Source organism: Bactrocera oleae, chromosome 4 (assembly GCF_042242935.1).
Source record: "Bactrocera oleae isolate idBacOlea1 chromosome 4, idBacOlea1, whole genome shotgun sequence".
Lineage (NCBI taxonomy): Eukaryota > Metazoa > Arthropoda > Insecta > Diptera > Tephritidae > Bactrocera > Bactrocera oleae.
The window spans coordinates 59,304,919-59,318,548 of NC_091538.1; the positions used below are offsets into that span (position 1 = coordinate 59,304,919).

Sequence of the window (13,630 nt, forward strand, 5' to 3'; positions counted from 1 at the left end):
AAGTGGATATATACAAACACATGTCGGTTACACAGAAACATAATCGGTAGTTATGAATATGTATGCACGAAAAATTTTCCAAGCACGCGCCGGAAGCCAACACACATGCGTTCGGTTGCATTTTGGGTGACGCACAGTGGGTTAAAGGTGATTAAAATTATAACAAAAAAAATGAAAAACGTTCACTTGAGTTGCAACCAAGCTATAATGATAAACCTATGCTTTCAAATACTAGTTCAGCTTGGTAACTACAGAAGTAACCTTTACAAGACCATTTGTTGCGTTTTGCGGTTAAAGAAGAAGAATGGTTTCCTGCTTTCAGAAAAACAACAGCTCAATTGTCATTGAATTACTTCAGAAATGTTTGAAAATGCCATGAACTATTGGCCACAATTTTGACTTTTTAGATTTCTAAGCTTTCAAAATTTTTTCAGTAAAAGTACTCAAGAATAATGTATGCATTAATTCGTGCGGTTTTCTAAGAGAGGGCTCTACCAGTATTATTTCGCGTCGTATTCATCTGTGGCTATATTCATTTCAAAGGTACTGCCATTTCGCGTCGTTTTCAGTAGATATAAATTGTTTGAGCGTGAACAACAATTTGTTTCATTCATTTGAAAATGTCGAAATTTGTACCAGATAAAGTGATTTTGCGGGGAGTTCTTCTTCATTATTTTAACATGAAGAAAAGTGCTGCCGAAAGCCATCGTATTTTACTGGACGTTAATGGTGACCATGCTTTAGCCGAACGAACGTGCCAAAAGTGGTTTGCACGGTTTAAAATTGGCAATTTCGACTTAGACGACGGAGAACGACCCGGACAGCCAAACAAACTTCAAGACGAAGAATTGGAGACATTGCTCGACGCAGATGCATGCCAGACGCAAGAAGAACTTGCAAAAGTATTAGGAGTTGATCAAGCAACCGTTTCCAGACGATTAAAATCATTAGGATTCATCCAGAAGCTTGGAAATTGGGTGCCTTATGAATTAAAGCCAAGAGACGTCGAACGTCGATTCTGCATGTCGGAAATGTTGCTTCAACGCCACCAAAAGAAGTCGTTTTTGCATCGGATTGTCACTGGCGATGAAAAATGGATTCATTATGATAACCCAAAGCGCAGGAAATCGTATGTGAAGCCCGGCCAACCATCAACATCCACGGCAAAGCCGAATATCCATGCTGCTAAGGTTATGCTATGTATTTGGTGGGACCACAAGGGTGTGCTCTATTATGAGCTATTGAAATCGGGTCAGACTATCAATGGGGACCTCTACCGAAAACAATTGATTCGTTTGAAAAAGGCCATCGCGGAAAAACGACCAGAATATGCGACCAGACACGAATCAATAATTTTTCATCATGACAACGCTCGGCCACATGTTGGAAGGCCAGTTAAAAACTATTTGGAAAACTGTGGGTGGGAAGTTCTACCTCACCCGCCTTATAGCCCAGACATAGCACCTTCCGATTACCACTTGTTCGTATCAATGCAGAATGCCCTCACCGGAGTACGCTTCTCTTCAGAACAGGGTATCAGAAATTGGATTGATTCTTTCTTGACCTCCAAGCCGGAGAAGTTCTTTTGGGATGGGATCCACAAACTGCTAGAAAGATGGGCAAACATCATAGCTTCCAATGGGCAATACTTTGGACATTAAATGTATAACAATTTTTTCACAATAAAGTCTTAATTTTCGTAAAAAAACCGCAATTTTTGCCTAGATCATCCTACTGTGCTAACACGTCACTATAATAAGTCTAGAATTAAGAAATCTTTTATTTTGCATTAAACCGTTTGGTTCGATAACTTGTAGCTATTTTAAAGGTAATTTCATAATGCCACTCTCATAGAAACCCTCATATTTATTGGCAAAAAAACTAGCGTAATAATAGGACGTGAGAACAAGAAGAGCTTTGAGTCTCTGAGAAGCGAAAATGAGAACTATTGACTTCGAGCCGCTTCTAAGACACTCACACTGTTCGATATTATTGTGATCTGTTGATCATATTTCTGAATTTTAAAGTTGAACTCAAGATGTTTTAGAATCTCTAAATAACCGAAATTTCAGAATTAATATTTCTTCAGGTAAAAATTTTATAAAATTTTATTTGCATCACATTGCAACCACTGAACAAAGATTGCCAATTAAAAACCATTAAAAAAATTTTGGTCTAATTCTTGTCCAAATTGTCGCACTGTGCCTATATGTCACTATATTTGAAGCACGTGGCAAGCTACTTCATGCGGCTACATATTTGGGCAGCGTTGGGTCAAGGTTAACTGCCGCAGCAGCACATGTGCAACAACACAACACCACACACAAACAGAGGACAACACGAATTCGAATTCATGGTTTGTTTACTGATCTTACTCACACCGTCGCATTTAGACTTTACAGCATTCTTTGCTGTGTTTCACACAGCTTATTCACTGTGGCTGTATGTGTATGTATGCGCCTCGCCGTGTCATTTGTGCAAACAATCGCAGATTTTAGCAACGGAAATGGAAAATATCTTCGAGTTGTCACGACTAACTGTAACCGCACACCACTCATTTGTGTGAGTGTATATGTGTGTGCGGCTGCGTGCAGAATACACGAAATGGAGCATTAAGTGGGTGCTTTTAAATTTCTGTACGGTTGAGAAGCTTGGGCAACTATGGATATCCTCTGCCGCCCACACACACACACTTACACTCCTCTGCGGCGACAATGAATATTTCACATTCGCTCTTAACGTTGCACTGATTTTTCTGCAATAATTACGAAACAATGGCCACTTTACGCTCGCTCTCCCATCGCACAGCTTAATCACAAAGTGCAGTTGTTGTTGTTGTTCAGCGTCACTTGTGGGTTGTGTGCGGCTTAAGCGCTTGTGTGTGTGCGTGCTTTTGTGGCAGGTGCATGGCTTTCATTTTGCGGCCAACTCAGTGTCGCTATGCGGTTATTAATTGTTTGTTGCGTGAAACGTGGTAATAACGCGGTACTGTTGTTGCATTTTAATCGCTTTGAAAACCGTTACAATATTTATTGGTGGCATTCAAAAAGTGTCAGGATAGAAAATAAATATGTCTGTTGGTGGTTAGCTTAAATAAATTGAATTTCGTGGCACGTGAAAGTTATTTTTGTTGTAATGATTTGAAAACTACAGAGTGAACTCACATTTATTTATATTTGTTCAGCAAATTTAGAAAATTATGGTTTATTAAATTTTTGAAACGTATGTTTTGGTCCAAATAATTATTGTTTTTAGTAGTAAAATAATATAAGAAATCAATTATTAAGAGTTTGTGTTTTAACTGTAGTAGTAACTTCACTTTTATTTAGGCAATAACTCACACCCTAATCATTATTTTACATTGAGTCTATACCTATATTCGTCCATTCTTTTTTCAAAAATTGCACGTTTATTTGAGAAAAACATATATTATTGAAAGTATTGCCCATCTAATGCTATAACATTGTTCCATTCTTTTTGGCAAATTGTGGATTCCACCCCAAAAGAACTGTGAACAGAGGCTAATCAGAAGTGACAAGGTCTGGGCTATGAAGCTGGTGAGGCAACACTTCCAAGCCGCTGTTTTACAAATAGGGTTAGTTAGGTTTAGTTTTTACTTAAAGCGTGATAAATCAATGTCTAAATACTAGATATGGTTAACCACGCCAACTTCCCATATAATACAGTTTTAAATTCCATCTGATACATTCACTTTCCAGTATGCAAATCAAGTACCAATAAATGTATCGAGATAAAACTTTGCACGAATAATGCCTTTAAAGTTTGCCACATAGAGACCAAGAATTGTACAAATCGAATCGAAACTGTTCAAGCCCCTAGTTATCGAATATGTGTACCCCAGTACCCATAGTTGACTTTTTACCGAAAATATCGGTCAATATGTGAGATACATAATTGAAATTCAGAGAGTAACCTTTGCTGATAAATGTATGTCTGTATGTCGAAAATGGGTTGAATTGGGTCAATACTTCCCTTACCTATGTAAATATATAAAATTTTTAACTTTCGGGTGACTTTATACCGCATGTAACTGCCAATATGTGAGTTATTTTAATGAAAATGAGAGAGCGTGTTTTACTTATAACAGTGTATATTTGTGCCTAAAATGGAAATCAGGATTTTTGAATATCCGGCAGACTTTATTCCATATGATGGTGGAGGTATGTGAGGCATCTTAATGAAATCATGACAGCATTTTATTAGCAAAGTCAAAACTAATGCATTGAACTCGTCCCTTTCTCTAGAATTGGTCTGAACCTCATATTCTTAATATAATAAATTGCCATCCTCTGGTTAACGTCTGCCACATTAATTCAATATATTACTTTTAGCGTCTTTGGTCGAGTTAATGTCACATAGTAATATATGTAACCTTTTAAGGAGTTTTTAATATAATTTTAGTTGACGTGAACTAAAACATAGCAATAAAACTAAGTTTAAGTTTGTGGCTTTCAATATAAGTGGTATAATCACCAAATTTTATTGCAATTTATTCACGATTTCATCGAATAATGGATGTTTAATTCTGTCGCAACATTTTGTAATATAAAGTCTTGCCAGCCCCTGAAGGAACTTTCCGGGCTTTGATTCTTGCTAGTTGCAAGTGTATACTATGTGCTATTACACCCGAACTTAGCCCTTCGTTACTTGTTTTTTAGTAAATTTTTCTACATATTATACATATTACTAGAATGATCTCGCTTAATTGAGCTTGATAAATTGCTTAAAGTGTATGAGTTAATTATTAGTGAATTCAATTAACCAATATTCACTTAATTGAACTCTTGATTCGATAAGGAAATCTGTTCAATTGAGCAACTTAACTAATTAACTTCATTTATACTATCTCTGACGGTCTTCTCTATGCCACATGTTTGAAATCGAGCTTTGTTTGAAAGGTAGTTCTTTAAAAATTTTACACTTTGAAATTTAGTCGATTTTAAAAGGTTTTAAATATATCAAGAGGAATGGTTTAAACAATATTGTACAATATATTAAACACAATTTTTGGCAATAATAAGACACTGGCTTCATCTCTCGTAGACATGTTCGTCTTATTCGAAATATTTTTGAGGATTTTTTTCTAATTTAATAAATTGCATAAGCGATCAACACAATATTAAAATACGACTGTGTATTAAATTTCATTCGGATATCTCAAAAAATTGACAAACAAATTTTCATAACTCTAAAAGATAAACTTCGCCTTGAAAATTACTGGGTCCAAACCAGTTTTAGACCCATAGTTTTTTAGACAAAGTTGTTGAGAATGATACGTAGACTCCGCATATGCTATTTTGCTGTTTTGTTTGTTTTGATTAATATAGTGTCAATTAATTTATATTTTCCAATTTAATCAATGTTCATAAGTGGTTTTTTTATTTTATGCAATTATATAAATTAGTTTGAGTAAAATATTATCAGTTATTTCTTTTACTGCAGTCAAATATTGTTTTGTATATCTATTTGCATATGCACATATTTTCGAGTATTTGCTAAACTATTCGACTGCACTTGCCTCTCTGTTTATTTGTTGACTTCAATTATGAGTTATGCATGCCAAAACTACATTTAAAGATAGATATACATATGTACGTACACAAGTATATACTCGCTTTATCCCAGTTGTAGCTACTTTTGCTTATCCGAGTAAGGTAATCACATCAGCCACTTCGAGTCAATTAGTTTCAATTACGACACACATGTCAGAAAATGACACTCAACTTAGAATAGCAGTACGATGATAAAGAAGAACAAAACAAAAAAAAAATTTAATTAAAAATAGCGATATATTCGAAATAGAGACATTCTTAGAAAATTAAAGTTATTCAGAAAATATTTTCTTGCTTTTTTGTATGACTAAAATATATTTTTTAAGAAATATATTTTATTTTTTTGATTGAAATGGAGATCGAGAACTCTTAGACATATATGATATATACATATATACTCGCTTATCTATGCATAAAAATGAAGCCTAGAATTATTCATTCACAGTATTTCTACAAGCTTTGTTGCTTTGTGAAGTTGTTGCTTTCGGTGGAAATTGCAATTGCGCAATAACACACATCTGTCGAATCTAACGCAAAGTAGCATCAATTATAAGACTAGTGCGAAATGTCTTAGTGTCTCTGTGTGTGCCAATTATGCAATGTGCAAATTTATGCGTTTGACTGCAAGGCGAGTGCCCAAGTGTCAATGACCAGGTGCCTACTTGAGGTTCTTGAACAAGGTATGGCAATTTAACTTAACACCAGAGAAACAAAGGAACAAAGGTACATGAAAATGTCAAATACATCATACAACTCACAATACATACATATGTATATATAATTACATATATAATACCATATATTATTAAGATAATCATTCGGATCTTATTGAATTCATTTAGAAAATATTTCTTCATGATGTTCTTGTAAGGCATACGCTTTTTGGCTTTCTATGGCGCCGAACGAAATCAATGTTCTGACTATATATTAATTTCTCATCTAAATTTTTCGATAAACATTAAGAAACAAAGTCGTTTTCAATCTTTTTCTGTGTTTATGAAAGCTTGATTGATATTCTCATGGCGCTGTTTGAGAAACGCTATTTTTATACCTTAAACGGGATTTGTAACACCCAGAACGAAACGTCGGATACCCTGTCATTAAAACTGAAGGGTCGGAATAATATTCTTGACTGCAACATTTTTTTATATGACGAGATATCTTTACGAAATGTGGCACGGGTTATTATCTAAGGTAATGGCGCCATTTTCAAGAAAATTTTTAGATCGAATCACCATAGCATATAGCTGTCATACAAAGTGAACGATCAAAATCAAGTTCTTGTAAGGAATCTTTTGTATTTAAGAAGGGTATTACAGCTTTGATGCAGCCAAAGTAAACGTTATTTCTTTTTTTTAATTTTAGTTTTGAAAGGGAGAAAAAAAAATTATTTTAAATTAAAAAACTACTTATATTTAACAAAAAAGTTTATTAGTTTTTAACAACAATTACTCACTTACTGCATTTTTACTTCGAAATTTGATTGAACAATTGTCAGCTGTCAAATCGTGACTTATGCTTCAGCAGCGTGACGTCATTATAGCAATCGCTAATAGCTTTGTACGAATTAAATTCAATTAAAGAGACAATTACAAAGAGCGAACCAATCAGCAAAATCGAAGCAAGCAATTCAAGACATGCGCTAGTAATTATGTACTTCTGTATATTTCATAAATACATATGGGATATATGTATATAGTATATGACTTCGTACTTGCATTTAGCGTAATGTTAATGACTTTGCGTTGCGTAAAACCACACAGTGTTGCAATTGAGGGTAGTAGGTCACCGTTGACCATACAGTACATTAAAATGCATCCAAGTGTGCGTGATAGCTCGTAAACGCATACAGAAACACATAATTTCCCTTTGCATTCCGTTGCACTGCGGCTACTTTTGAATTTGAGCTGAATTCAGCTCAATACATATTTGATTGATATTTTAATTGGAATTATTGATGCGTCTCACAAGCATACAAATGTACATATGTATGTATATGTATATAAATAAGTGTAATAATTTTAATATATATATCCGCTTTAATGAATTTAACTAAATATTTTCTCGTTTTTTTGTTCTTTTGCAGATAACAATCATCGAACGCCAAGTATTCGACTTTCTCGGATATATGTGGGCGCCCATTTTGGTCAACTTCTTTCACATAATTTTCATTATATTGGGATTTTATGGAGCATATCACTTTAGAATAAAATACATAATAACCGTAAGTAGAAATTTTTGAAAGTGAAAGTTCTTATTTTTGGCCAACGAGTGCAGTTTTTTATGTGCTCAGTTAAATATGTGGCAGGAGATTGAGCTCAAATTGAAGGACGTGATATTTGATGGTAAAAAGGAAACAAAAACTATACATTTTAGCATATCAAGAAGCTAATACATATTTTTTTAAATTGTTACATCGCTTTTAATTGAGAAATATTTTAAACAAGTTTTGTTATGTAAGAGTTAGTAAAGTTATATTTGCTCCCAAACAACTATTCCTTTTACGAAACTTATGACATATACAAGCATTATAGATAAAATGTATTATAGATAAAAAAAAGTAATATTTAGGCGATTTTTAGTATATTCTCAAGGAAATGACTTCAAAATTTTTTATATTTAGAGCTCCAAAGTGAAACCTATTATACTTGTATTAGTGAAATATGAACTTCGCGCTTAAACTTCGAGTCTTTTTTGACGATGGGTTGTGAAAAAACTACACAAAATATCTGCACAAAATTTTTCTTATTTTTATTTTATTAACTAATACTTAAACTTGGATAAAGAAAAAAAAACAATAATTTTTTATAAAATGTTACTAACTCGACCTAGTAGCAGTAAATTTCAGCTTCCGAACATTGAAACCAAAATTTGCATGCTCTGCAAAGGGTATATTAAGTTCGTCAAAAGTTTGTAACACCCTAAAGGAAACGTCGGAGATCCTATAAAATATATATCTCAATGATTAGTATGACGAACTGAGTCGATTTGGCCATGTCCGTCTGTCCGTCAGTTTTTGAGATATCGATATGACATTTTGTACAGGTTATTTTTTCCTCAAGAAGCTGATCACACAAACTAATAATCATAAAACCATACAAACTAATCTATCAAATTCAAGTCCTTGTATGCACAACTTTTTTTTTAGAAAATATCATTACGAAATTTTACATAGATTATTATCCAAAGCAACACTATATTCTTCGAACGAATTGTTTAGATCGCATTGCTTTAGCATATAATTGCCATGCAAACTGAACGACCGGAATGTAGTGCTTGTATGGAAAGCTTTTTATTGTTCACGACAACGGTGCAATCTCCGAAGAAATTGTTCAGATAGAGTCACTATAGCATATATGTGTAGCTGGCATAAAAACTGACCGATTGAAGTTCTTGTAAGAAATCTTTTGTATTTGTGAATGGTATTATAGCTTCGGTGTTATAGAAGTTAACGTTTTTTCTTCTTTTATTAATTTTTCTCAAAATTTGGGATCATTATACGTTTTTTGATTATTTCGAAATAAATTTTTGTTCTTAAAATGTATTTTTCGCAATTGACTAAGAAAGTTAGCAAAGGTAATCAAAAACGATTTAATTCACTATATTATTTCTCGAAAATTTTCATACATTCAATGACTTTGTTAATCTTAAATGCACAGAAATTAAATTTAATTTTTAATAAATTTATATATGACATACGAAAATAATAATTTATTATCAGTTTATTTACTTAGTGTTTATTATAAGTGATTTCACCTAATTCCATACCCTTAAATAATACAGGTCAGTGTATTTCGTTATGTGACATCAATAACCGATTATGTATTCTCATGCTGTATGACGTACGTACATATGTATATAATAAATACTTATACATATGTATATAATTATATTAAGCATATTCAACATAAACATACACGTATCAACAAAGCTCAAAGTATAATATTTTGTAACACAAATGCAACCCAATTATTTTTGACGTCACATTCTATTTTCTTGGGTTGTTGTTGCTACATTTATGCAGTATCTCACGCACTTGGTACAATCGTCGTATCCCACTGAATACAAACTGACTATCACTGAACACTTGACTATACCTCTATTGGTGCTTGGTAGTACTTAGGTTAGTGCGGCGCTCGTTTCCGCTTAAAAGCCGAAAGCTGCTTTGATTTCCCATAACCAATAATGTTAACTGACAGCGAATGCCAAAAAAAAAAAAGAAACAAAATAGAATTACCATAAAAAAAATACCTAGTATTCTAAATGTAAATATTTACCATTTTTATTCGTATACACAAAACTTTTTTCTTGGCTTGTGCTCAATTTGATTGCTTTGATTCCAAATCGATATTTGGTACCAGAGAAATGAAGTTTATTTATAGAAGTCATAAATTATGAATATGATTTACTAAAAATAACTTCTCAAAACCTAGAAAAAATGTTTTTAGTTAGTTATTCCTTTTCTCGAAGTTAGGAACGGAGAATATAAGCAGCTATATACTTTTTGATTTTACCTTAACTTGCATAACAGTTCATTGGTTGGTTGGTTTAAGACAAATATCAAATTTTAACCCTACGGAAAGCGTCCGACAGTCAACAACTCATTGAATTTAACATATTTTTGAGCTAGGAGGACTTTATAATTTAGATTAGAAGATTTGTGGCCGCAGAAGATATTCCATATAAATAATCTTTTAAGAATTAATGATCTTCTGCGCATGGTCTATATTCCATCTCACTTAGCAAAAATAAATAAATTATTTTTGCATCAATATGAAGGTTTTATTTAATAATAGTTAGAATTATTTGATTTAGAATAAATATGCACCGTTTTGTTCTATAACTTGTTGGTATTTTGAAAGTATATAATACCACTCTCATCTCTATCGGCAAAAATCTGGGACAGTCGATTTTCACAAGCTTCTCTTGAGACACCAGCGAAATCATTTGTCATAGACAGGAACAGATAGCATAGTTAACACTTCGTGCGAGGTCCAAACTATAAGATGGATACATAAAAACATTTCAAGCAAGCTTTCGGGACTTCTCTCTCGTATTGGCCAAAGCTGAATTCTAAGCGATTGCTTCCTTCACATGACCCAAAATCCTGGATTTTCCGCCGTTAGCGCTTGCTCACAGCGAGTCGACTACGAACATTTTCGTTTGAGTTTGTCGTTAATGTCCCAGTGAAAATCGGGTGCATTATAGAAACGGGAAACACGAAACCAAAACGGCGCATGATTGACTCGTACAGTATTAGAATCATAAACACTGTTCATATATTTTGTCTAGGGAATCACATTTTCGATGCAATTTTTTTTTCTTTGACGCGCCAACATTTTCGAAAGAATTCCCCATTTTTTCTGTTATTTAACAGCTTTAGAAAAAAAATGTGTGTAAAAAAATATATTTATATTCAATAAAGAATATAATCTAAACATTTAGATATAAATATTAATGTAAACACAGACAACCGGCGTAAAGATAACAGTGATAAAATAGTAAACTTCCGTCATCAAATGGTGATAACGAGCAATAAATAAACAATAAATAACAATTCCCCACATTATGGTTATTTCTTCTTATACAAATATATTATATGTACATATGTAGATATAATCGGCGTTAAACAAAGCGAGTGATTTCACACACATTTATATGAACTCTAGATAAAAAAATATATGCTTGTGTTATTATGTATATATTATTATTATATCCTCATACATAGATTTGTTAGTGTGTGAATAATAAAATATATAAAAAAATGAAATAAATGTAATATATATATATATGTATATATATAATAACTATAATAAATGAATAAAGCAGTAGATCGCACCTGTTTATCAATGTTTATATCTTAATATATAAATAAAAAAAATGTCACAAGAAACATACTGATTGAAGAAAGTATGCTTGTATATTTTTATGTCAGACTGTATATACAAGTATGAAATAAACAGCTAAAAAGCGCCCACAACAAATAATCACTGCATAAATAACAGTGAGTGGTGAGGAAAGTTTATGTGAACTCGCTTTGAACTCGCAGCAGCGATAAGTTTTGCTTAAGTGGCATGTTTGGCCAAGGCTTTTGATTTTATAAATACATTTTCTTATTAACATATGCAAATGCGTACATGCGCCTGTTTTGATAAGCGTGCTTTTTATCTAAGTTTGAGCAAGCTAAGTGAAAGAAAAGATATGTTTATGCCATACACATATATACACTAATCAGCAACAGCTCAGTCTCAGTCTTTTTAATACCCTAAACAAGTATGCATATATATATACATATATATGTTTTACCACGAAGTTTGTAACCCACCCAAAAGGAAACGTCGTATAAACTACATTTATTATTTATTTATCTTAGAAAAGTATTTTTATTGAGTTCAGTTCCAAATAAACAAATTTGTTATCCTACTACTATACTTAGCCTCAATACGATGGTTTATAACTATTGTGCGCCTAAAAATATGCAAACTCCGTATTGCATCCCATTAATCAGCCTTTTTTTTTAATGAGCACTTCAGAAACCAAAAATCAAAGATTTGTAGAGAATTTACTAAATTGCCGGCAGTTCGAGTTTCTTAGATCCTAAACTCCGAAAACGTTTACATTGCCGAAAAATCCTACTTAAATTTTGTAGTGCAGCTTTTGAGAACAAGTCTCGAAAATTTTGATATACTGCACATTCTTCTGACAGTTTCATAAAATACTGTATATTGCGCAAAGCGTTCAACAAAATGTTGCCTACATTTCGGAGCGCACAAAACAAAATTTATAATGAAGTGACCATAAAAAATTAAGGGGATCGACGCATACAATTTTGATGAAATATTGAATGAACTGTATTTTTACTTTCAAAAGCCACTCTTTTGCAAAAATTGTAGATTCTTAATTCTTAAAATAATATCAACTAAATTTATTGTCTCAAACCAGTGTTGTTTATTTATAATTATTTATCAGCATGGAATATCAATACTGGTAAGACAGAGTTGCGGAAATTAGGGCAGACCGTAGACCTTTATCAAATTATTTCCATATTTATGTACACACATATAAATATACTGTATAAATATACATACTTGTATTCTGAAAAAACTCGGTTAATAAACTTTATATACATACAAACTCAACATCTGCCCATAATTACCACTAAAACCATCCTCATAAAAGTTGCAACCAATGCCCGCGCTGTCGCGATAATAGCAAAAAGTTACCCCAAATTTGTACTATTTTTTTTTAACCTTATCTAATCAGTTCTACGTGCTCTCTATATACATATAAATAAATGCTTGTGCTTGCATTGTCGAATATGCCATACTACATATGCTAATGAAAAATATATTGTAATAAAGCTCATCACTTATGATTGCCATTGCGCTCAGAGGGTTTGCGCATATGACGGGGCATCGTCGATAGCAAATCTGCTCTTTATTGCATTACTAAAGTTTTTTAGGTGCTTAGAGATAAGAAGCCTCAAACACGATTTACTTTTGACGATTTATTTTTGTTTGTCTTTGTTTTTTTTTTCTGTAAAACTTATTTTTCGCTTAAGTTGACACACTTTAAATGGGGTTGACCGAAAACAGTGTCAAAGAAAAGTAAATACAAAATTTAAAATAAATTATCGAGAATTATTTTGAGGGTATACAAGTAGTTGAGAAGTATGTATGTACTTTGTCCATATGAACAAGTTAATGAATATACAATAATTTTACCTCTTTTTGTCCTTCTTTCAGTATTTAATATGGAGCTTCATTTGGATTGGTTGGAATGCTTTTCTCATATGCTTCTATCTGAATGTAGGCATATTGGATCGGGTAAGTTAAACTTAGATTTGATAGTATACATAAATATAACAAAGTTTATATAAGGAAAATAATATTCAAATTATTTGAAAAAGAAAGTATTCAACAGAGAAAGCGTTTTGAAGTATAATAAAGACATATATAAAAAATACTTGAGATAATAAAAAAAACAAAAAAACTAATAAAGTAAATAAATAAAAAAAAAAAAAAATAAAAAAATAAAAAAAATATAAATAAAAGAAA

General features: G+C 32.3%; 1 protein-coding gene across 12 annotated transcripts in view; it reads left to right on the top strand.

Annotated features, from left to right (window-relative positions):
• NKAIN (Sodium/potassium-transporting ATPase subunit beta-1-interacting protein) overlaps window positions 1-13,630 on the top strand; it is a 205,763-nt gene that overhangs the window by 105,008 nt on the left and 87,125 nt on the right. For all 12 annotated transcript variants that reach the window (XM_070108273.1, XM_036363044.2, XM_036363045.2 and 9 more), the window contains 2 exons: window positions 7,660-7,797; window positions 13,319-13,399. In XM_070108273.1, the coding sequence (XP_069964374.1) occupies window positions 7,660-7,797; window positions 13,319-13,399 (219 nt within the window). The remainder of the gene's footprint in view (window positions 1-7,659; window positions 7,798-13,318; window positions 13,400-13,630) is intronic.